Below are 26,553 nucleotides of genomic sequence, written 5' to 3'. Positions count from 1 at the left end.
CTACCTCTTCTGCGGCAACGTTGTTTTGGGTCGGCCTCTGGAATCAGATCAAATGCCCTGGGTGGTGGTGTGAACAAAGGATCCGCTTCGGGAATGTCGTATTCCTGGTCGTAACGTTAGCTCACTAAGTCCTCTATCCAGCTTCATAGTACACCCCTCAGGTGTCTGCCAGTCGAATACACGTCACTTTCTAAAAATGTAATATAACAGAGAGCAAGAGAGTTAGGCACAATGGGCAGGGGAACACATTTTTATTGGTAGACAGAAAGGCAGAACCGACAGTGGAAAAGACAGATGTACAGATGACATATCCAGTATAACATGTAAGAACCAAAATAGATACAAGACAGACAGAACCTTACTAGAGCAGATGCATTGCAGCATGTTGTTCAGCTGAGCCTGAATGGCTTTTAAGTACAAAAGATGAATCACAAACCCAGATTATGAAAAGTGTGAACAGATATCTGTCAAACTACTACGCAGATACCCAATATGTACCAGTGTTAAAAGGACAACAAAAACAAAGCGTTGAACAAGGTTGTATTCATTAGGGCACACTGTTTCAAAACGTTTCAAGACTTTGTGTAACGTCAAACGAAAAAGTGTTTCCTTTTGTACATTTTCAGATAACAGTCAAACGGGGAGGTGCTTTCTTTCATTTTGTGCCTAGTGAATATGACCAAACACACAACAAGCCAAGCAACTCCTTTACAATCACATAACATGCCATTTATGTTCAATGTTGATTTTCTTTACATTACAGTTTATCCCATGTGGCTCAGTTGGTAGTGTGGCACTTCCAACACCAGGGTTGTGGGTTAAATTCCCATGGGAGCCCAGTACAAACAAAATATGAAAATGACGCACTCACTACTGTATGTCGCTCTGGATAAGAGCGTCTGTTAAATTAGTAAAATGTAAATCAAAAAATAGAGACCCATCCAAGAGTTGTGCAAAATTATCACCCCAAAAAAAGAATCATATATACACATTTAGAAATGTATCATCCTAAGTAACTCCAATTTAAACCATAATCTTAAGAGAGTGCCTGCTGGTGGGGATCATAACATCAGACAGTAAAATTCAATGACCTCATTCTGGATGGGGCCATCTGGTGAATTCTATGACTTTTCAAGCATCTTACTTCAGAACACCCATGGCACCAGTGGGTGGCAGCAATGTGCTTAACATCAACCCTGTTATCTATGGTTACTTCCCAAATGGCACCCTATTCTCTATTTAGTATGCTACTTTTGACCAAGGCCCATAGGAGGGCACTATGTAGGGAATAGGATGCCATTTAGGACACCCTCCTATACTAGTCAAACAGTATTTCATTTTATTCACCCTATTATCCAAAGCTTTCTACCAACACCCTGTCTCCCTAGCAATCTCAATAGGCAACTAAAGGGTTAATCAATCTTAAGGTTATGTAAATCCTGCCAGAATGACAGCAAACCAATTTCCTACCAACATGTAGTGAGCTTTATCTGGGGGGTCCGTTTTTGTTTTACAAGGTAAAAATGCAAAACAATTTGCAATGTTAAAACAAGGAATAGCGGCACAGGAATACTAAATCAAAACTGTAGGATTCAGCACAATTAAACAAAAGTATTTTACAGGGATGTATAACATATCACAATTACAGAAAAGCACAGCAATGGCAACAGAGATTCCAGATGTAACTAAACCGTGTACACACACACACACACACCTATAGTTATTTACTAAGGGTATACAGGAAACATTTCACAAGAGGTGTGTTTCTTGCCGGGTAGTTTCCCAGTCTGATCCCAATAGCCTATAGGGACACACGCCTGTTTCAGGAAATGCCCTGTTTTTAATGTGTCCCATAGCCAACATGCCCTGTATACCTCTAGCCCAGAAAACATTCCCTCACTGGTGGAGGGTGTGGCAGGGGGGTCTTTGGGAGGAGGTCCTGATTACTGAGAGGGAGAAGCGGGCATGTCTTTGGGACCAGAGTATCTGAAAGAAACAGGCAACTGCATGGTTGCCTTGGGTTCAAGGCTCAGAAGACTTTAGAGCAACATGGATGTGTCTTTAGGGAAGTGGTTGTGGTAGCAGAGATCGAGGTGTCGCTGAATCTTTGGGCTTCTGGCTCTGGGAGCTGACTTGGTGTAGTAGGTAGATGTTCCTTTGGGGCAGTGGTTATTATGGTGGGCTGAGACAGGAGTAACGTGTGCTAGTATGTTGCTCATTTCTCAGTTTCCGCTGTACAAATCTACAGTGCTGGAGCTCAGGCCACGGCTCTCCTTTAGCCTGCTGATGCCTGGACCCTGAGAAAGAAAGAGAGAGAAGAGGAGTTAGAGAGAGGGGGGCATCAATATATGCATCATAATTAAAGGAAAGAAGCTACCACACAAATAAAATAACATTTTATTTATCACATGCGCCGAATACAACAGGTGTAGACTTTAAAATGAAATGCTTGTTTACGAACCTTTCCCAACAATGCAGAGTTGAAAAAATGAAATAGTAACTAACATAAGAGGTATAAAATAAAATACACATGAATGGAGCTATATACAGGAAGTACCAGAACAATGTACAGAGGTACTTAGAGGTAGATAGTGTATGTACACGAAGGCAGGGTAAAGTGACTAGGCATCTGGATAGATAAGAGTAAAATAAAGAACAGAGTAGCAGCAGCAAATTATGTGTAAAAGTGTGTGTGTGCAAATGTATGTTTGTGTTGTGTCTGTATGCGTTGTTTGAAAGTGTGAGGGACGTGTGTGAGAGTGACCGTGTGTGTGTATACAGATAGTTCGGTTGACTATTTTGCAGTCTGGCTATTTAGCGGTCTTATGGCTTGAGTGTAGAAGCTGTCCCGGAGCCTGTTGGTCCGAGAGCAGATGCTCCGGTACCATTTGCAGGACGGCGAAGTATACAAAGAATCACTTTTATTACTAACATCTCAGCCTCACTGCTTTCTACCTTAATATATGCATATTACTGTAGCAGTCATATGGCTCCCTCATTTCTACATCCCACAGAGCTACTAGACAGGGTCTCTTACCTGGAAACCATCTAGGTCACTGGCCTTGTTCAAGTAGTTCAGGGAGGCAGCTCTCTTCATGCTGTTGGAACACCCACCAAAAAGTTACATTTAAAGTAACCTTTATTTAACTAGGCAAGTCAGTTAAGAACAAATACTTATTTACAATGACGACCTACCGGGGAACAGTGGGTCATCGGATGGGGCCACAGTGTCTCCTGACCCCTCCTGTCTCAGCCTCCAGTACTTATGCTGCAGTAGTTTGTGTCGGGGGGCTAGGGTCAGTTTGTTATATCTGGAGTACTTCTCCTGTCCTATCCGGTGTCCTGTGTGAATTTAAGTATGCACTCTCTAATTCTCTCTCTCTCTCGGAGGACCTGAGCCCTAGGACCATGCCTCAGGACTACCTGACATGATGACTCCTTGCTGTCCCCAGTCCACCTGGCCGTGCTGCTGCTCCAGTTTCAACTGTTCTGCCTGTGATTATTATTTGACCATGCTGGTCATTTATGAACAGTTGAACATCTTGGCCATGTTCTGTTATAATCTCCACCTGGTACAGCCAGAAGAGGACTGGCCACCCCACATAGCCTGGTTCCTCTAGGTTTCTTCCTAGGTTTTGGCCTTTCTAGGGAGTTTTTCCTAGCCATCGTGCTTCTACACCTGCATTGCTTGCTGTTTGGGGTTTTAGGCTGGGTTTCTGTACAGCACTTTGAGATATCAGCTGATGTACGAAGGGCTATATAAATAAATTTGATTTGGGTTAACTGCCTTGTTCAGGGGCAGAACAACAGATTTTCTCAAGCCAGACTTTTGCTAGGACTGTCTGGGAGTGGTCTGAGTGATGGACAAGCCTAGTGGGAGGGATATTTAACCTGAAAACTAGCGGTTATTGGCAGAGGATTGAAACTCTTATTGGTCTATTATTATGGTCTACTATTGGTGACGTCGCCTGGCAAACCAAAACTCCTTGCCACCAAAACAGGCAGAAAATCCAGGTGGTCTTTTCAAACAGCACTTACACTAAAAGGGCATTATCATTGTCACAGTATTATTCCAACACAGAAAAATCATGTTTTTGAGTACACTGGGCTTTTAAGAACACCAGACCTGGGTTCCAATACATGCATGTTTAAGTATTTGTATTTTAAATAATGTGTATTTTAGTTTTTTCAAATAATGTGGCTGAATCACCTACTTCTATTTGAAGTATTTGAAAGTATTAGTTTCAAAAAAAGTATTAGAAGTAAAAGTTGCCATAAATAGCCTAGAACTAGAAACTACTTTCAAATACTTGTTTCCAAATATATTATTTAAAATACCCCTAGGACAAAAAAGACCTGGGTTCAATTGCATGGAATATTTGTGTATTTCCAAATACATTCAAATATTCAACTACTTGCATTTTAAAAAGAATAGAAATATCCAAATGTATGTGAAAGTAATTGAAATTGTATTTGAACCCAATTCTGAAGGACACAAGAGGTTGTTTGTGATCTGAGCAGGTGACTGCTAGTCTTTTAGACATCAAATTATGATCCATCTAACCCAGCTTTAGCAGATTTTGTCATGTTAATGTGAAAAGTGTGTTTCAGCTTTGCCAGGCATCACCCCATTTCTTCCCCTCATTGAGTTATTTTCATTAGGCACCAAACAGATGTTGGACTATGTCCATTGCTTTGTTGTGTGCCCTAAAGAACACAACTCAGTTCTTAATTATATTCATCTGGACAGTGATAGTGTTGTTCTTACTTGGTGCTGGTTCTGGTTGGTTCTGGAGGTCCATTGCCCTGTAGTTTTTTCACTAGTAGCTCGCTGCTTCTACGCAGGACGTCCCTTAGCTTCCCTAGGGAACCACTGCGCTGTAGCGCCCCACTACCATCCTGTAGATACACCCACACATCAATGACCCTACACATACTGTACACATATACAATAAAACCAATCAGTAAACACGAAGACAACCACACATCAGGGACCCCATATACACATATTAAAATTACACAATCAGCGCAAATCAGATGACCTGCAGAAAACCACAGCTCATTAAGCTGGCAGGCACTTTCACAATAAAAAGAGACTGCAGCCCAATCCAAACTCCACATTGATTAAATAAACGTGGCGTTACTAGGTTATCAGTTATGTTAATTTCAAATTCAGATTGAAGTTGACATGAATATGCTTGTGGCGTTGGCAGATGCCAATTAGTATTTCCTGTAGGCAGGGGATCCTTTTTTTTTCTTGGCCATCTTTATGGAATAGAGGTGAAAGGTACACAAGTGGAAGAGGTATGAATGTTTGTTATTTCACTATATAAGTGGTCTACAGTGGGCTCCACCTGTCAATCCATGCATCACTTTCATCCAGACGTGTCTGTCCTACATAATAGGTCCCTCTGGATCCAAACCAGACATTCACAGGACTTTGTAGCATCTTTTTAACTGGACACTTCACAGCATTTCGATAAAGTGATTTTCATAGCATTTTCGCTATCCCTTAACCCCAGTCAGGTAACCTGCTAAGTTAATTCTACTAACCTGCTGCGTAAATGTTCATCATCAGGAAGATGTGCAGAGAGAAATGACACCTCACAAAATAAAAACTTTATTTGGGAATACCAACAAGCATTGATGCAACAATCATCACAATGCAAGAAGAAATGGTAAATATTATGCAGTCCTACATTCTAAGATGGTGCTTATAGAGCTTGCCATGGAGTTTACTTCTGCCCTGGGAAACAGAAGTTCACACTATATAACATCAATTACAGACAACTTTAATAATTAAATCAGCATTCCACTATAACAACAATATTGTCCGAATTACATGATGAACATTGTCGTTTCTCTCCCTCTTTTTCAGTGTTGCTTGCATTCTTGAAAGTATGCTTTATGGCTAGGAATGGCAAAGGACATTTCAAAAGCCTGTGTGACGAGTGCCTTATCAAATCCATAAATATCATTACTACATTTACGCATAATATGGAAATTATAGTACATTCAGTTAGTTAAACACTTACGATAATGATCTTATACCCGCACTGACTATGGGTTTTGCAGTTCAAAAAGAGGTCTAGTCAAAATGGACAATGTTCACCTGTAATGAACTGTGTGACGTAAGGGGTAGGGAAGGCAACATATTAAAACACACAAATACACACATGCAATGATTCATACGTTTCCTCAAATGGCAACACTAATATGTCTTATAATCTCAACAACACATTCAAAGGCAATATGAAGCAGGCAATGAAGAGCCCACGTGGTCACTAACTTGCCCTTGGGTCTCAAGAGGTTAGAAAATCTCATTTGAAGGCAACAGATGTGCTGTTGCTTCGACAGGGATGTTGGTTCTGTTACAGTAGCCTTTAACCAGATAATGTGCCACTATTCCCTTTTTAAAATGTAACCGATGCACGGTAAACAATAGGCCTACAGTGTGTAAAATGCTATGCATCAAAGGAGGGAGAGCAGTCTAGCCAAGAAGATCTCGAGCTCTCGGGAAATTGTGAAGGTGACAGTTTGCTTATAAAGCTGCTGTATGACGTGTGTTTTAGTCGATCAAGACAAAACAGGCAGCGGCTACTATAAGACCACATATTGGTAGTATAATAGGTTGACATACCACGCCGCCTTCGGCAGTCAATACAAAGAAAGCATAATAAAAGTTGTAAATAAGAAGAAAAACACTAAATTAAAAATGAATAGGAAAAATATATATAAAAAGAGGATACGTTTGAAACCCCAACATCAACCACTTTTGTCAGAGTTAGCCAACCTAATATACCAAAGTCATACGCATTTATTACAATACAGTACCTTTTTAAAACTGCTCAGGCATATGGTTACACTTCAAAATGATGAAATTAACTAAGGAAGCAAATTATTATTAAGATACAGGCACCAAGTTAATCATCTGCAGACCCCAAGCCATTTTGTATTTGATCACAGACTATTTTCACCTGCCAGCTGCTTACAGTCCTGGGAGTGTGTGTGTATGCTCTAGAAGGCAAAGCCACTCCAACACAAATACAGACTGAGGCCAATGCAAAGCAACAGTGAAGTCCTGAAGGGAGATGTGAGATGCAGACAGTCAAACCACAGCTACGTTGTGAAGGCAAAAGGACAGGCGTTATCATGGTAACAGACTGGCGTTTTGGGCAGATGTTAAGGGCTGTGGAAGCAGTTGCAGGTCATTGTCCAAAACCACTCTGGCATTTCTGCTTTGCTCTGTGTTCCCAACGGGCCACCGTATTTCCAAACACTTACCCCTTCTATCATGCCATTACTAAATACAGTTGAATATTACAGATGCATGTTAGAAGAAGACTGAGGTGGAGAGGGAGAATTGGTCAGTTTTAGAGGAGAATGTGATAGGCATGACTTCATGTTGTGGGAATAGGGAGAGAAAATTCTGACGAAGGAGCAAGACAAGGTTAGTGAAAGAAAAGGGTGAAAAGAAAGAGGGGTCAGAGGGAAGAGGAAACCAAACATCCCAACGGTTGTCAGTACAGGGACAGACGTGACAACAGGGAGCAGTCTCGACCGAGGACACCAGGAACGGCAGAGGAGGAGCTTTTCATTTGGTGGTAGGAGAGAAGAGAAGGCCAAAGGGGATCGACAAAAACATCCTTTACTATTTGTTGGGGAAGAGGAGAGAAGGATGGAGGAATAATCTTGATGTGGCTTAGGCCTGAAGGAAAGAGGAAAAACACAAACAAACATATGATTAAAAAGCTCTGGAGTGGGGGCATCTTAATTATCCTAATGAGAAAAGACGTGATCTTGGCCAAATCTGCACTGCAGTATGATCTACTCTTGAAAAAATAGAATCCATCTTAATTTGCATGGTATAAATGTTTAAATAAGAAAGGAAGCATGCTTATGATGTGGCTCTGCCTTCCTATTCGAAGCTCAGAAATATTGTGTAGGCCTATGCGTTTATCAATTTACTTTTATAGCTTCACCATAATAGCAAATTAATGACTGGCAATCAAATTAATTCAAGTAGCCTTTCCTAACACATCTAATTCATCCACTGACCTAAATAGCCTGCAGCATCACAGCTGTGTTTTGTTTGAGGAATGAATAAACAGTGGCCAGTTTATGGATGGTGCTACAGCCTCCCTCCACCTACAGTGCTGGTCAGTGATGCTACTATTGTGTCTGTGTGCAGTCAGTCACTGTGACTCAGCCGTTTGCTGTACCGTCTCTGTGGGCAGACAAGCAAGGGTGGACTTGGCACACCGAGCCCAGCCAGTGACTGTGCACTGCAGACTGAAGGGCATGTGCAAGCATCAGCACTTCAGCAGCACAGTCATCGAACTAACAAATTGAGAGGCTGACGATGGCTAATACACCTGAAAATCTATCCATCTCTCTATACATATGATATACTGCTGTGAAGAAACTAGCAGTGGCACAAGAGGAATATGTATAGACCTGATCATGTGAATGCAGGACAGATAATTGTTATGAACATACCTTAAAAATTAATAAATAAACATTTTGGTTATAGATATGTTCAATAACATAAGGTAGTCTATATTAAGTGATAACAGCCAAAATTGTAACCCACACCCCGTACTAGGCTACATTATAATACACGAGATATAATAGCTCTGATATTGTAGTCTGTTTTCTGACATAAAGACCCCGCCCCAGCCCCCCCAGCTTTGGTCCAACCTTAGTAGAATGCCGGAATCAAGAGGAAGAGTACAATCCACTGAACGAAGGAGGAACATTTGATGGACAGGCTGATTGGTTGCCATGGCAAGGGTAATCATCAAAAGGGTAGGTTAATAGTTGCACAAACAGAAAGAAAAGGGAACTTGAAGAGGATGACATGCATAGATGTTGCAAAAAGGCACCTACATCACAAGCACAGTACATACGCACATTCAAATCATGCATTTTTAACAGGCAAACATATACTGAGACAAGTTCCACATAACTACAGGATACGACCACAAGACAACACCTGCTTCCATGCTGCACAGAAAATCCCCACTACCCTCTCAAACACTTGTTCAACACAGTGAGAAAGGAGTAAGGATGTAAGAGGGAAGGGACCTTGTGCCAACAATGCTGTTTTCAGCATACTTGTATTTTTTCATAACTGATAATGCAGTAAATAGGCTATTCAATATACACCGAGTATACCAATCATTAGGAACACATTCCTAATATTGAGTTGCACCCCCCCTCCTTTGCCCTTAGAACAGCCTCAATTCGTCTGGGCATGGACTCCACAAGGTGTCGAAAGCGTTCCACAGGGATGCTGGCCCATGTTGACTCCAATGCTTCCCACAGTTGTGTCAAGTTGGCTGGATGTCCTTTGGGTGGTGGACCAGTCTTGATACACGTGAAACTGTTGAGCGTGAAAAACCCAGCAGTGTTGCAGTTCTTGACACAAACCAGTAGTGCGCCTGGCACCTACATCCGTACCCCATTCAAAAGGCACTTTTGTCTTGCCCATTCACCCTCTGAATGGCACACATACACAATCTGTCTCGAGGCTTAAAAGTCCTTCCCTTTTATAACATGTTCTTGAATCTGAAGAGTTTCCCCCTTGATTGCCATGATATTATTTCAACAGCTATGGCCATCACAATGATGGTAAACGCGAGCATTCGCCAAACAAGATTGACCTTGAGGAGACCGGCACAAACCTCAATAAATGTATGGGCTGCTGTGAACCTCATTGGACAATTTAATAGTGCGATCTATCAAAATCAATTTGTAGCAATCTCATTGGCAGAACTCAAGTGGATGAGTGAGCGTTGTAATCTTCTTACAAGATCATTAATTACACCCATGTGAAAAGTCTGATGATATGGTACTAGGTCCGCACAATTCCTGTAGGAGACTGAATTTTGGCAAATGGAAAATATATATTTTTAAACCCTCTGCATATCTGAATAATTGAGTTCAGACTGTGATAGCAAGCATCATATTTGTTCAGCCATCATACACGATTCAACAAATATATGCTCTACCCTTCATTAGAAGATCAATTCCAGATCTGAAAATAATTACAAGAGTATAAGCATAAAATAACGGAAAGGATTATGATGACACATGAATCAGCCGCAGCACAGCAGGTGGTTAATGGGTAATGTAGTGCAGTTCAAACCAACAGAACACAACACGTTAAACATTGCTGGACTGTGTTAAAAAAAAAGGTGCGCCTCGCAGGCTAGCAGTTGTGGAACATGCGCGTTTGGAGTGGGAGGGCTGCAGTGAGGAGTGGCTGGGTGTGCTAGTAGAAGAAGGCACAGACTCAGACTGGGGATCTCAGGGCAGTACCAGAAACGGGCATCCCAAATGGCACCCTAGTTTTCCCCTATACCCATTTGGCAGCCGCTGCCAAACACTGAAATGTTTAAATTATGTATTCAATATAGACAAGAAAAATACAATACTTTATGTGTTATTAGTTTAAGCACACTGTGTTGGTCTATTAGTGTGACTTAGATGAAGGTCAGATCAAACTGTATGACCAATTTATGCAGAAATACAGGTAATTCCAAAGGGTTCACATACTTCTTCTTGCCACTGTATGTTTGAGTCACTCAGATAGCATAAGAACATGTCTTAAACCATGGCAAAATGTGTATAATTGCAGGAAATTAGCTTTAAAACAAAACATTTCTCTTTTAGAGGCCTCTAAAAATGTTTGGGAGACAATGCCATTTGCCTCCCCCCCTCCCTCTACACTAACGATGAGGTCGCAGTGCCTATTTTGGACGCAGCCTAGCAGTAAACTCTCCCTATTAGCTCCTATCGGCAGAATCCCTTCTCACTATCCCGCACCGGTTTAGTCATGGCCCATCGGCAGCAGATCTGTAGCCTGACTTGCCTGCGCAGTAATAGCCCATTAAGTGCAGTAAGTGAGAAGGGGATTAAAGCACACGCCAGAATTGGAAGTCCAGATGTCCAAACAGGGACAAGCAGCCAGAATCTAACAGAGGCATTTCACTGCCAGGCTCAATTGGTTTGGATTCTAACCAGGTTTGGGCCCTTCCAGGGTTGGGGTCAATGGCATTTAAATCCATTCAACTTTCTGAATTGAGTGCATTGAAATGGAACTTCCCCAAACAAGGATGAGTAAAAGGAAAGGGGTTCTGCCGAGTCACTGAATGCATTCAACTGAAATGTTTCTTCCACATTTAACCCAACCCCTCTGAATCAGAGATGTGCGGGGGACTGCCTTAAATCAGCATCCAAGTCGTCAGTGCCCAGGGAACAGTGAGGGCCCTGGCAGAGTGGTGCCAGGAAAATAACCTCTCCCTCAATGTCGACAAAATGAAAGAGCTGATTGTGGACTTCAGGAAAGAGCAGAGGGAGCACGCCCCTATCCAGATCGACAGGAGAAGGTGGAAAGCTTCAAATTCCTCTGCGTTTCTTAACCCTGCACCTTAGAGGCTGCTGCCCTGTATACATAGACATGGAATCAGTGGCCACTTCATAATGGAACACTACTCACTTGAATAATGTTTACATACAGCTTTACTCATGTTAATACTGTATTCTACTCTACTGTATTTTAGTCAATGCCACTCCGACATTGCTCATCCTAATATTTATATATATTTCTTAATTCCATGATTTTACTTTATATTTGTGTATTGTTTAGATACTACTAGGGGTGGCAGGTAGCCTAGTGGTTAGAGCGTTGGGTCAGTAACCGAAAGGTTGTTGGATCAAATCCTTGAGCTGACAAGGTACAAATCTGTCATTCTGCCCCTGAACAAGGCAGTTAACCCACGGTTCCTAGGCCGTCATTGAAAATAAGAATTTGTTCTTAGCTGACTAGCCTAGTTAAATAAAGGTTAAACAAAAATAAATACTGCACTGTTGGAGCTAGGAACACAAGCATTTTGCTACACCCGCAATAACATCTGCTTAGGTTATTGACTGTACGATTGTTTATCCTATGTGTAACTCGGTGTTGTTTTTGTCGCACTGCTTTGCTTCATCTTGGCCAGGTCGCAGTTTTAAATGAGAACTTGTTCTCAACTGGCCTACCCGGTGAAATAAAACTAAAATGTGTATGTGACCAATACAAGAAATTTGATAACTGCCTTGCTCAGGGGCAGAACGACTGATTTACGACTGATTTTTACCTTGACAGTTCGGGGATTCGATCCAACAACCTTTCGGTTACTGGTCCAACACTTCTACCCGCCAGGCTACCTGCCACCCCTATACTAATCAAGCTGTGAGCTATCAGATTGACACATTAGCTAGGTGTCAGTAAGGTAGGACAAACAGTATAGCCCGGTGAATTCTGTAAAAAGGGATTCTGCCTTCCCAGGATGCCCCAGAGTGAACCTGTGCCATTTGTTTCTCTCCTGTTTAAGCAACATCGGCAACATTTAACAAAACCGTTGGATATTAAAACGAGAAATAAAATACTTCAACAAGCGCACCCAAAAAAATGTAACACATTCAAAGCCAGCAGTTAAAATGAACAGATGTTACATATCAGGTTATGCCAGCACTCAATCAGCTTTGCACCAAAAAGGATTTACAGGTGACGCTTTGGTGAGGACAGGGCAATAATACAGAGAGCTGGCTGAATGATACAGTATATATATATATATATATTGTATTCTATATTGTATATATATATATATATGGAATACAATTCCTTATAGATGCATCTTCAGGACCAGGAGTGAACAGCCTTGATTGCCTTGCACACATACTTTACTACTGATGACACTGTCAGCCTCCCAAATATGTTTCATGCTTCACCCGAAATGTGCGCTTCAGACGACGGTACACTCCCTCTCATGGATTTAACTCCCTCCAGCAAAATGGTTACACACCAATCAAATGCTTTTAAATCCATGATAGGTAGTGTGCAAGTACACACGCCGGGAAAAGTGTGTAGAATTGGTACACAACCACTGTGTGCAGTGTTTAAGATTAGGGCTCCGGGGGGTGTGCAACCTGTACCAGCCCATCAGCTCAGCAGTGTACTGTGTATAACTGCTCTGTCCATCATTAAGGCCACCGAAATTTAGGGGACTGAATAAATTGATGTGGATTTGTACTCACCCCGTTCCACTCTACGCCCATACTCACTTCCTCGACGGTCTCAGAGCCGCTCTCGTACTTGACGCCGGACAGACTGTCCCGGCTCCTCCGCCTCTCCCTGTCCCCCTCGCCATCCTTTAAGATCTCCACCACACGTGTCTGTTGGATGGGGTCTATGCCCTGGGGGAGGGTCCAAAGACAATCGCCCCAGACACACACACACACACACACACACACACACACACAAATACAAACACATGCAAACACATACTTTAAGAAATCACTAACCTTGAACAATTTAATGGCTTAGCTAGTGCATTCTGGTACAGATAGGCTGTGAAATTAGAGTGGAATTACGGGGGTGTTATGTGATATTCGTGCCACTGCCTCAGGCATTCTGCTGGTGCATGGAGACAATGGAGCCACTACAGAGACATGGACACTACAATGACAGTTACATGAGAGTGATGTTAGTAGGGATACATGGAGACTATTGACAGTTCCTGTTATAATTAAACCACTTACTGTGTTGATCTGCATCCAAAGCATGGTAGAGAGAGGAAAAAATAGCATGAGATTCTTTGCCCAGCCTATGAGCAGGTAGTGCATACTGTACACACTTACGCAATAGATGCGCACTAATAGTTTATTGATATATGAGGAAATATTTATTCAAATCATACAAGTATTCAAGTATCACAAAAGCATTGTAGCTTTAGGCATATACAGTGACTATAGAAAGTCTACATTTTGGGATTGAGATATAATTCAATCTAATTTTTTGTCATTGATCTACACCAAATACTCCATAATGTCAAAGTGATTTTTTTTAAAACTAAAGTAGTAATTTTATAAGTATTCACCTCCTTTGTTTAGACAAGACTAAATTAGTTCAGCAGTCAAATGTGGCTTAAATTATTTTGCATATGTTGATGTTGGGGTGGTACTGGAGGTGACGAATATGAAACTGGCATTTTTTTTTTTTTTTTACATTTCCCTTTAACAAATCACAAGTTATATGTATTGACTGTGTGAAATAGAGATTGACATGATTGTTGAATGACTAACCCTTGCTCTGTCCCCCATACAACAACTGTAAGGTCCCTTGAATATCAAGCACATTCAATTACAAAGACCAGGGAGCTTTTCGAAAGCCTCAGAAGGGCAGTGACTGGTAGATGGGTAACAATAAATCCGACATTGAATATATCCAACAACACTGAGTAACTGCCTATTTACAGTATTTTCAAGCATGGTGGTAGATGAATCATGGTATGGGTATGTTTGACATTGGCAAAGCCTGGGGAGTTTTTCAGGATAAAAATAAACTTGGAGGCAAGCACAGGCAAAATCATAGAGGAAACCCTGCTTCAGTCTGCTTTACACCAGACACTGGGAGAGGAATTCACCTTTCAGCAGGACAACCTACAACAAAACCAAATCTACACTGTTTCTTACCAATAAGACAGTGAATATTCCTGATTGGCCAATTTACTTTTTTCACTAAAAATCTGCTTGAAAATCTATGGCAAGCCTTGAAAATTGCAGTCTAGCCATGATCCCAACACCTTGACAGAGCTTAAAGAATTTTGAAAATAATAATTGGCAAATATTGCACAATACAGGTGTGCAAAGCTCTTATGAGACTGACCCAATAAGACTTACAGCTGTAATCGCTTCCAAAGGTGTTCCTAACATGCATTGACTCATGGGGGTGAATACTTCTAATCTAATCAAAGTATATTCATGTTTTATTTTTTCATTAATCTTTAAGAAATATTTAAATGTTTCATCCACTTTGGAATTAGAGCGTATTTTGTGTAGATTGTTGACAAAAAAATTACAATTAAACCCATTTTAACCCCTTAGTGTCCTGAGTTAACAGTGTCATTCGTGGTCATTTGTGTACATTATACACTGTGTGAGTATTTATAGCTAAAGTATTATCCTGACCTGCTTGCGGGACCTCATGGCACACTCCTCCAGGGTCTCAGCGGCCTCTAGCTTGCCCTGTCGGCGGTACAGAGCTCCCAGGTTTCTCAAGGTGGTGTTCACTGTCGGGCTAGAGGGTCGACAGACACAGCAGTGGTCACTCATAATGATGACAGGTGTGTGTTCAGTAGGGTACACCGTAGTTTTGCAAGTTCAGAACATGAGATTAATCTCTTAATAACGCTATGCATAATTGACAAAACTACATTGCCCTGTTATATTGAAACCTTTGAAATACATCATCTCAATGTATGTTTGAATAGGGGCAAGACTAATGACTTAATGTGTTGTCTCCGCTAAGTCATCCCAATTCATGGCTCTTGGCTCACCTGTTCACTTTGCAGGCCTTGTACCAGCCTCCATACTCGCCATACGGGGTGTTGTCTCTGTGCTTGCCCTGGAATCAAATCAAGTTATTGGTCCCATACACAGATTTTCCAATGATATCGCAGGTGCAGCGAAATGCTTATGTTACTAGCTCCAACAGTGTAGTAATTAAAGAGAAGTCTTTAAAGGGAGAAGGAGAGACGAATGGAAGTGGCGAGAGATGAGTGGAACTTCAGACAGTAACTATAACATTCATGCCGTTATACAGGTAGGTGTTATAGAGCTCCACCTAGTATGGCCTTAGGTACACATGTGAGATCAACGTAGGCAAATACACAAAACCCACCTTACTCATCTCCTCTCTCTCTTCGGCGTGCATCCAGATGGGTTTGTTCTCAGCTGCAGATAAAGAGAGCACAGACAGACGTATACAGTGCCTTCTGAATACTTTCCGACCGATTGGACTTGGCCGCCGACCACTTGGACTTTTCCAAATGTTGTTACATTACAGCCTTGTTCTGAAATGGATTAAGTTCGTATGACTGCAGAGGCAGTATTGAGTAGCTTGGATGAAAGGTGCCCAGAGTAAACTGCCTGCTCCTCAGTCCCAGTTGCGAATATATGCATATTATTGGTATTGGATAGAAAACACTCTGAAGTTTCTAAAACTGTTTGAATGATGTCTGAGTATAACAGAACTCAGTTATGTTAAAAACACCCTAAAGATTTGATTCCATACATCATTTGACATGTTTCTACGGACAGTAAAGGAACTTTGACATTTCGTCTGCAACTAGGGAACGCGCTTCATGATTTTGGATTTGTTTACCAAACGTGCTAACAAATGTAGCTCTTTGGACAAAAATGATGGACATTATCGAACAAATCAAACATTTAACGTGGAACTGGGATTCCTGGGAGTGCATTCTGATGAAGATCATCAAAGGTAAGTGAATATTTATAATGCTATTTATGACGAATGTTGACTACCCAATATGGTGGATATCTTTTTGGCTGCTTTGTTGTCTGAAAGCTGTACTCAGATTATTGCATGGTTTGCTTTTTCCATAAAGCTTTTTTGAAATCTGACACAGCGGTTGCATTAAGGAGAAGTGTATCTACATTTCCATGTCCAACAATTGTATTTTCATCGACATTTATAATGAGTATTTCTGTAAAATGTGGCTCTCTGCAATATCACCGGATGTTTTTGGAACTAGTGAACATAAAGCACCAATGTATACTGAGATTTTTTGATATAAATATGCAACTTATCGAACAAAACATACATATATTGTGTAACATGAAGTCCTATGAGTGTCATCTGATGAAGATCAAAGGTTAGTGATTAATTTGATCTCTATTTGTGCTTTTTGTGACTCCTCTCTTTGGCTGGAAAAATGGCTGTGTTTTCTGTGGCTTGGCTCTGACTTAACATCGTTTGTGGTGCTTTCGCTGTAAAGCCTATTTGAAAATTGGACACTGTAGTGAGATTAACAACAAGATTACCTTTAAAATGGTATAAAACACATGTATGTTTGAGGAATTTTAATTATGAGATTTCTGTTTGAATTTGGCGCTCTGCACTTTCACTGGCTGTTGTCATATCAATCCCGTTAACGGGATTGCAGCCCTAAGAAGTTAAATAAAAAAACTTCAGCAATCTACACACAATACCCCATAATGACAAAGCAAAAACAGTGTTATACACACACACAGTTCAGACCCTTTGCTATGAGACTCAAAATTGAACTCCGGTGCATCCTGTTTGCATTGATCAACATTGAGATGTTCTTACAACTTGGAGTCCACCTGTGGTAAATTTAATTGATTGGACATGATTTAGAAAAGCACACCTGTCTATATAAAGGTCCCACAGTTGACAGCGCATGTCAGAGCAAAAACCAAGCCATGAGGTTGAAGGAGTTGTCCATTGAGCTAAGAGACAGGATTGTGTCGAGGAACAGATCTGGGGAAGGGTACCAGAACATTTATGCAGTATTGAACGTCCCCCAAAACACATGGCCTCCCATCATTCTTAAATGGAAGCAGTTTGGAACTACCAAGCCCGGCTAAACTGAGCAATTGGGGGAGATGGGCCTTGGTCATGGAGGTGGCCATGAACCGATGGACACTGACAGAGCTCCAGAGTTCCTTTGTGGAGATGGGAGAACTTTCCAAAAGGACAACCATCTCTGCAGCACTCCACCAATAAGGCCTTTATGGTGGAGTGGTCAAACAGAAGCCACTCCTCAGTAAAAGGCACATGATAGCCCACTTGGAGTTTGCCAAAATACACCTAAAGACTCTCAGACTACAAGAAACAAGATTCTCTTGAAATCTTTGGCCTTAATGTCAAGCGTCACGTCTGGAGAAACCTAGTACCATTCGTACGGTGTAGCATGGGGGTGGCACCATCATGCTGTGGAAATGTTTTTCAGCGGCAGGGACTGGGAGACTAGTCAGAAGCGAGGCAAAAATGAACGGAGCAAAGTCCAGAGAACTCCTTGTGAAAACCTGCTCCAGAGCACTCAGGACCTCAGACTGGGGCGAAGGTTTACCTTCCAACAGGACAACAAGCCAAGACAACGCAGAAGTGGCTTTGGGACAATTCTCTGAATGGACATGAGCCCGATTGAACATCTTTGAAGAGAACTGAAAATAGCTCTGCAGCGATGCTCCCCATCCAACCTGACAGAGCTTGAGAGGATCTGCAGAGAAGAACGTGAGAAACTCCCCAAATACAGGTGTGCCAAGCTTGTAGCATCATACCCAGAAGACTTCAGGCTGCCATTGCTGCCAAAGGGTGCTTCAACAAAAGGGTCAGAATATACTTATATATATAATATAAGTAAATGTGATATTTCCCCCTCAAATTATACATTTGCAAAAATTTCTAAAAATACATTTTTGCTTTGTCATTATGGGGTAGTGTGTGTAGATTGACGAGGGGGGGAACTATTTAATCCATTTCAGAGAAGGCTATAACGTAACAGAATGTGGAGAAAGTCTCTGAAAGTTTTCAGACCCCTAATGCACTGTATATGCTCTGAGGACCAGGCAGTGCACCTCTCATTTCTATTCTTTAAAGTGTGTGACGCAGCACTCTTCAAGACGGAATAAAAGTTGTCATTTTAAAGTGTCATTGTTTCAAACCAATAGGTATTCTGAACTATTAACGATCAAGACTTGGGACTTTCACAAGAAATTGACTGTTCCATTAACATTTCTCCTAGAGATGAAATGTAACCTGCTAAATACAGTTTCTCTCATTGAAACTGGACCAATCAAGTAAGTTATTTTGCAAATTGAGACAGAGGTCACAAATATAGTCCATTTTAAGAATAAAAAGACAAAGATAATATATGACACATGGTAAAATTGTTATACTGCACCTACTTTGTCTAAACTTCACGAAACCAACAGAAACAAAGAGTTGCCTTGTCCCAATTCATGAACAAGACTTGAGGCAATTTCGAGAATCCACCAAACTCTTTTAGTTTTGCTCTGTCAGCGTTAATGTTCCCTTGTGCCAAGTCGCACTCTTTCTATTTTTGTACCAAAGCGACATTCCAAAGTAGGATATCGAATCGCTTGAGGCAGACCATTAAATAGCAGAGTTTAACCAAGTTTATTGTAAAAGGAATAAGAGCAAGGAAAGTTCATGTTAAACCAGGAAAACCCCTCTTTATTTTGTTCAGAATGGTCTCTTGAAAAATCCTATCCTGACTGGTGGGCGAGCCTTGCCTTGACGAACCAACGTCACTGTTTAGAACACTGTCCATTTTTTAACCCCGTGTCCGTCAGTGACCCTGCTAGCTGGGGAAAGACGAGCAGTAAGACAAGAGGCATATCGAGAAGATTTGCATGTTGTAAAAACATGACATCTTTCTAAGGGAGCCCTGCCCTACCACCTCCACCAGTTCTGCTCATATCTTGATTATGGAAAACTACAGGTAAATGCCAAAATATTGGAAACACTTGAATAAATGAGGAATACAAAGTATATTGAAAGCAGGTGCTTCCACACAGTTATGGTTCCGGAGTTAATTAAGCAATTAACATCCCATCATGTTTAGGGTCATGTATAAAAATGCCGGGCAGGCCATTATTTTAGCTACTATGGCTATGCCACCAAAGGATCACAAATCCCCCATCCACAGGGCACGGGTGGTCATTGAATGGTTTGATGAGCATGAACACAGTGGAAACCATATAACATAGCTGTCTCAGTCACCAGATCTCAACCCAACTGAACACTTCTGGGAGATTCTAGAGTGGTGCCTGAGACAGTGTTTTCCACCACAATCAACAAAACACCAAATGATGGACTTTCTTATGGAAAAATAGTGCTGCATCCCTCCAGTAGAGTTCCAGACATTTGTATAAATCTATGCCAAGGTGCATTTAAGCTGGCTCATGGTGGCCTAACACCCTATTAAGACACTATTATTATTTGACCCTGCTGGTCATCTATGAACATCTTGGCCATGTTCTGTTATAATCTCCACCCGGCACAGCCAGAAGAGGACTGGCCACCCCTCGTAGCCTGGTTCCTCTCTAGGTTCTGGCCTTTCTAGGGAGTTTTTCCTAGCCACCGTGCTTCTACACCTGCATTGCTTGCTCTTTGGGGTTTTAGGCTGGGTTTCTGTACAGCACTTTGTGACATCAGCTGATGTAAGAAGGGCTTTATAAATACATTTGATTGATTGACTTTGTTGGTGTTTCCTTTATTTGGGCAGTTACCTGTATATTCCCCTTCTGAGGTAAGAGCTTAACTGAAAAGCATTGATGTAGGAAATGCAATTTGGCTCATATCCAACCTTAAATTGACTCCATCATATACATTCCTCCAACAGATAACCATTAACTTCTGGTGTAACAACCAGACTGTGGACCTCCTTTCCATAGGTTCCCTGATGATTAACAATATTTCAAATCAGAACCCATCAGATGCGTTGGATCATACAGTAGAACTCAGTTCTTCTTACCATCGACAGATCCAAACTCCTTCTCATGGGCACGGGTCAGAATCTCTTTGTACAGAATCTCAGCCTCTTTGTATTTCCCCTGCTTGAGAAAGCAGGATGCCTGGAGAGAAAAGTACAATGTTGTATCAAAACGAGGGTATTGAATCACAGTGTTCCCTGAAAGAACATGGCCAGTCCATCCATCCACATATTTCCCCAGTGTAGTTCAAGGGCTCATGAACAATGATATAGCACTGCTGCACCTGCCTCTGGGTCTCAATAAAACACCTCAATGAATCATAAAGCAGACAAGATATGAATGGGCGGACGAGACTAGCTACGGGACTCAAAGCTGGCGGAGAATAGACAAAGCTCTAGTGACCTTGTGCAGTGCACCAGTTTGCTTTACATACTAATTGAGACCTTTTCCCCCCCTTTTTTAGAGCGACAAGTTCAATTAACTACAAAGCAAAGGTGCCACTGTGTGTCAATCATGCTTTGAATGTGAAGCAAACTCTAAAAGTATGCAATATAGATGGTTCATCCTGACTGAATCAAATTCTGTGTCTTTCAGAATACGAACTTTGAAACTCCACAGCTGAATGTGAAGTGATGCTTCTATTTACAATCTATCAAAACTCTGGGCAAGCATCTACAACTGTAATTACAAGCCACTCCCACAGGAACAGAACTAATCTAGGGACACAGAAACCCCGACTCTAACCAAACATGCAAATTCAAACTAACCCACACATGGTTTATATGGGTGTGATTTTGTAAGTGAATGACTATGCACATGATCATTTGTTTTCTAATTGGACAAGTCCAGGTAGTCCCTCTCCCTGTTTCAGTAAATTTTATTTGGTTTGGTGCCTGTTGAACACTACCCAAGTGTTGCCCAGTAGTACTCACCAGGTTGTTCTTGGTCTTGGCCACATTGGCATCGTCGGGACCCAGTCTGCACTCATAGATCTCCAGGGCGCGGCAGTAGTAGTACTCCACCTCTTCATACTTGCCCTGGTTCTGACACAGCAGGGCCAGGTTGTTCAGCTGCTTAGCCACATCTGGGTGGTCCTTGCCCAGCACCTGAGAGGGACAAAAACATAAGAGGTATATGTATTTATATATGTTGTCTGGCAACCAGGAAGGTCAATACAGTATCCATGTAATTATCTATGTGGTTGCATGAACGAATCACATAATTAAAATGGCAAAATAACAGAAATTCAACCAAAACTGTTATAAAACGGTCAAATAAAAACTGCCAAAACATTAACAAGTCAGTAGCTTTTTCTAAGCATATTATACAACTATCTTAGTGCTGCAGGCAGAGAGCTTAACTGTTTTGTTGTCTACCATTCAAGTATGTCTCAACCTTTGATTGTGTTCTAATCTGCTTAATTAAATAATATCCCCAAGTCTCTTCCAGCAGTCAACATAAGGTTTCTCCACTCAAAAGAAGCAAATCTAATAAAACCCAGATCAATATGGAGCAAGCTGTTTGGGGCTCTGAGGCACAGAACGTATCTGCTACGTTACGGCCGCACTGTTCTTGCTCTCTTTTCTTCCAAATCCCTCTCTCCTGCCTGGTAATTATAATCATCACATCACAGGAATATCATTCTGCGAGAGTTTCTATCAGAACAGAGGCCTAGATAAGTTTGTGTTTTCAGGTGATCTGAGCAATATTATGTCAGGGTAGCAATAGATAAGAGGTCCAGGGATATGATCTACCTTTTCTCTTATCTCCAAAGCTCTCTTGCACAGTGGCTCGGCCTCCTTGTACTTGCCCCTCTTTCCATAGAGCACGGCCAGGTTGTTGAGTGTAGCAGCAACCTGGATGACAGGAACAAACACACACAACAAGGATTAGACTACTTGGAGTTGTCACTAACCAGTAACCATTTGTATATAATATCAATATTTCCATCTATGTCATCAGGTGATGTATCAAGACCATAACATGGATATTGCCCAGTCTAACATGTTTTAGCTATCCGTCACTTGGGTCTGGTATAAGTGAGATTCCTATAGCCAACAGTGTTTTCATTAGTTTGTCTAGAGGACCAGGGAGAGAGAGGGAGGGGGAGAGAGGGGCATGGCACCTAGCGCATGCTTCAAATTGACATCCTCCAACCCTTATTCTTCAACAAAAACATAGTCATCCTTCCTTTCTCTTGACTACACCAGCAGCATACGAGTCTTTGTCCCAAATAGCACCCTACATAAAGCACTCTAGGGGCCCTGGTCAAAAGTATTGTACTAAATAGAGAATAGGGTTCTATTTGGGATGCAACCGATTGTTATGGATCATTCTCATGGATGTTGATGAAGTGGTCATAAACACCTAAGGACCATTTCTCTGTGTGTGAGGTTGTTTTGGAAATGCATTAGCTCTGGGTTTAGGTGAAAGGGTATTGAACAGTTGTGATTGATGACCTTCAGGTAAGAGACTAGCAACATAAATCCATATCAGGAATTGCTTACAGCAGGGTGGTCTTTGCCGAGAGTCTTCTCCCGGATGGACAGAGCGTCGTTGAGCAGATGGGCAGCCTCTTTGTATTTGTTCTGATCCCTAGAGAGAAAGCGAGAGCGAGAGAGAGAGCGTGAGATCCAATATAATCTCAGCATACAAGCACACCGCAAACACTACACTGCATGCATTGAAATGCAGAAATTAAGCCAGAATAGTATATAAGCAATGAAGGATTAATACTACAAATCCTACAAAGACTGCAAATAGGAAAACCTAGCAAGGCAAACTGAACGAAATAACAGGCAAACCATGCAGCATTGTCCCTAGGCACAAACTAGGCACAAAAACTTGTTACAAAACACTTTAAAGGCCCAGTGCAGTCAAAATGTAGTCTTTCCTGTGTTTTGCATGATACTGTACAACTGCTGATGAAACTAACAGTAAAAGTGTGAGAACATTTGATCAGTGTTATTTCTTGGACCTACACAGGACCTTCTAATCAGCAGGTTTGCATGGGCAGGAGTGTCGGCGTTCCATGGTGACATCACCATGCGGTAAATTGGTTAACAGGCCAATAAGAGTTCCAAACCACTGCCAATAACATAGTTTTCAGTTTGCCCCTCCCAACTCAGACTACTCTCAGACAGTCCTAGCTAAATTCTTGCATCAGAAAAGTGTCATGTTAAAAACCTATTAAGCTCATTTTAAAGTAAGGTACTTCAATTGTTATCCAGAAATGATTTGATATAGAAAAAATGTTAAATCATTGTCTGCTAGGTGCCCTAATGAACACGACCCTGATATATATCACGAGAATGCCAGGCCTCACCTGTAGACAAGGGCCAGTATATTGAGCATGGTGGCGACATCAGGGTGGTCGTGTCCGGAGGTCTTCTCCAGGTCCTCCAGGGCCTGTTTGCAGAGGGGCACGGCCACCTCATAGCGCCCCTGGGAGGCATACTGGATCACCAGATTGTGGAGGGTCCTCAGGCGGGCTGGGATCTCATAGCCTCCCTGTTGGGCTGCGGCCACCGCAGCACTGTTGTGCTGGTGCTGCACTGTGGGGGTGAAGGAAGGAGGGGACACAGAGCAAAGGGCATGTCAACAGGAAGACGAAGGACACTGGTTGACCTTGTTATTGGTAACAAACAGTGCAGTGAAAGACTGAAATGTTGCCACAATAAACAAGGTGCAGAGGTAATTGTGTGTGTGTGAGGGAGAAATCTTTTCTACAACAGTGCATTTTTTTGTATTGTAGTTGAGTAGCAGAACTCCAATAATACATTACAAGCCAAGGATCTACAATTATATCTAAGACTGTCCCAAATGGCAGCCTATGGGCCCTTGTCAAAAGTAGTGCACTTGATAGGGTCGAGGGTAGGCTGACATTATTGTTAACCTTTATTTAACCAGAGGTCACATTGAGATTAATATCTCATTTACATTTGGGAAGAATCCTAAAAAGTACAGAGATGTCATGGACGGCTAGTAATGATGTCAGTGGTTCTTACTGCCTTGGCCTTGCTCCTCTTCATCGTTGGGGAAGAGATCATCCAGAGAGTCCTTGGGTGGCTCGCCGTCCTTCTCCTCCTGCTGAGACACACATCACCAGTCATTAGCCCAATTAACACAAGCACTCGACTACCATGAACAGCCACGTAAAATCTGAATATTATATTGTGATGGAGTAAGGGTGGGTGTGTGATGGCTAGTATATTCCTGCTTGTTGGCTACATCTGCTGGCCAGGAGAGAAGGTGGCCCGGAATGGTAAGAGCCTAATTAACCACACCTGAATATAATTAGCTTGGAGGTTGGGTGGTGGCTGTTTTTAACCTGGCTTTGGCCAGATCTGCTTGTGTCCCTGGAGCAGCAAGATCTGAAATGCTGAGCCCTCTAATGCAGAGAGGGATATCAGACCCAACGAGACAAGAACCTACCGGACGTTACTTGGCCGTAGACCTGACCCCAGTAAGAACAAGACTGCTAGATTTCTGTTTTATATGCCGGCAAACAGCTTTGCTGTCCAGTAGCAGAGACGGACCGGAGGAATCATGTAGAAAGGCTCGGTTTTGATTCTGTTTTTAGTTTATATTCTGTTAATGAATAAAAGTCCTGGGTAGTTTCCCTGGAGAAAAGGTCCACCTTGGTCTAAGCTTGTGCTACTTCACATTATCGCCACTTGTGGGCCAGCCCGGCACCCCTGACCGCTACACTGGTGGAGAATGCAGGCATTAAATCTCTGGGTTTGGAGGGCTAAGTAACAAAAGACTGATGTAATTCCATATCATGGAGAACCTCAAGCAGCTGGCTCATGACAGCCAGGCCCAGTATGTCATACACAGGGAGTTCATTACAAATGCTAGGTTCCTGGTCCATTTACAGACCATCACCACTGGTGCTCCACAGGCAACCCCAGCCAGTGGACCCAACCTGGGAAGCCTCCTGCTGAAAATTACAGACGCGGATGATGTGGAAGCCTACCTCTTGCCTCAGAGAACCGCAACACGGGAGGGTTGGCCCGAGAGCACCTGGGCTGGGTTGCATGGACCCTTCCTGGCTAGAGATGCACACCGGTCCTACTATGAACTATCAGATGATCAAGCTAAAGATAACAAGGTGGTTAAGGCAGTGATTCTGGCGCAGCATGGCTACACGTTGATTAGCCAGGTCTTGGAGTTCCATGAATGGACCTTTGTCCCCATCCAGTCAGTTAGGGCCCAGATGCACTACCTTATGTGGCTGGCGAAGGCCTGTTTGCAGAGTGACCCCTCAGGGCCTAGTGTGGAGGAGAGTGGTAATGGACCACTTCCTACGGGCCAAGAAGGTGGCCAGCCAGGGCAATCCACAATCCGTGAAACTAGTCCTCCTAGTGGAGAGCCACCAGACCACAATGGATATGCTGAAGTCTGGTAAGACAGACAAGACTGAGGGTAAGCTAAGGTAACAACCAGAGACCCCTGCCTCACGCTAAGAGGTGGAGTCGCCACAACGTAGACCAGACAATGGATATGCCCATTCCCACCACAGACCCAGTTAGGGAGAGGCCCTGTCACTTAATGACCTATTGGGAGGAGTCACCAGCCCCCACATTCCCTACCAAAGTTAATGGAAGAGATAAAGCCCCGTAACCAGGTAACAAGCACAGAGAGAATCCCCAGTGCCTCACGCTACAGAGGTATAACACGGCAGTGGTGAAGCTTACAACCCCTCAATGGAACTATCAACTTCAAGTAGGGGTAGTGCCCAACCTCCCGGTACACCTTCTGGTGGGCCCGAAGATGGAAGCAGATGATCCTGTCTTCCGCTGGGTGAGCGAAGATGGAAGTTAAGATATCTTTGATTTGTGATTAAGAGGCAGCTGTTGTATTATGCTAAATAAGTCAATTCTAAAGTTAACGAACTGTTATTGGTCCAAAGGCAGTATGACCCCACCATATTGCAAATTATCCAACTGATGTCCTTGGAGGCAATCTGGGGGTCCAGAAGACAAAGGACAGGATCCTCTGGCGCTTCTACTGGCTGGGAGTAGTAAGAGCCATGGAGGACTATTGTCGGTTGTGTCCCGAATGGCAACTCAGTGAATCTAAAGCACACATCCTCTAATACCTCTTCCTATTATAGATGTCCGTTGTGATTCTCTCAAAGGGGACCTGGTGGGGCCCCTGGTGAAGTCCCCAAAGGGCACCAATAGATCCTGGTGATTCTAGACTATGCCACCCGCTAAC

General features: G+C 42.4%; 1 protein-coding gene across 7 annotated transcripts in view; it reads right to left on the bottom strand.

Annotated features, from left to right (window-relative positions):
* Window positions 1-234: 234 nt before the first annotated feature.
* LOC115135363 (kinesin light chain 1-like) overlaps window positions 235-26,553 on the bottom strand; it is a 53,674-nt gene continuing 27,355 nt past the window's right edge. For 2 of the 7 annotated variants that reach the window (XM_029669988.2, XM_065023429.1), the window contains exons 4-16: window positions 24,339-24,420; window positions 23,657-23,885; window positions 22,839-22,926; window positions 22,086-22,187; window positions 21,264-21,437; window positions 20,373-20,472; window positions 15,728-15,780; window positions 15,384-15,451; window positions 15,016-15,124; window positions 13,084-13,242; window positions 4,769-4,899; window positions 3,038-3,098; window positions 235-2,297 (exon numbers count right to left, since the gene is read on the bottom strand). In XM_029669988.2, the coding sequence (XP_029525848.1) occupies window positions 2,223-2,297; window positions 3,038-3,098; window positions 4,769-4,899; window positions 13,084-13,242; window positions 15,016-15,124; window positions 15,384-15,451; window positions 15,728-15,780; window positions 20,373-20,472; window positions 21,264-21,437; window positions 22,086-22,187; window positions 22,839-22,926; window positions 23,657-23,885; window positions 24,339-24,420 (1,431 nt within the window). In that variant the 3' untranslated portion in view covers window positions 235-2,222. Of the gene's footprint in view, window positions 2,298-3,037; window positions 3,099-4,768; window positions 4,900-5,597; window positions 7,709-13,083; window positions 13,243-15,015; window positions 15,125-15,383; window positions 15,452-15,727; window positions 15,781-20,372; window positions 20,473-21,263; window positions 21,438-22,085; window positions 22,188-22,838; window positions 22,927-23,656; window positions 23,886-24,338; window positions 24,421-26,553 lie in introns of those variants that run through there. The other 5 variants (XM_065023430.1, XM_029669989.2, XM_065023433.1 and 2 more) reach the window with 5 other exon arrangements.

Source organism: Oncorhynchus nerka, linkage group LG10 (genome assembly GCF_034236695.1).
Source record: "Oncorhynchus nerka isolate Pitt River linkage group LG10, Oner_Uvic_2.0, whole genome shotgun sequence".
Classification (NCBI taxonomy): domain Eukaryota; kingdom Metazoa; phylum Chordata; class Actinopteri; order Salmoniformes; family Salmonidae; genus Oncorhynchus; species Oncorhynchus nerka.
This window is presented reverse-complemented; position numbering and strand designations above follow the sequence as displayed.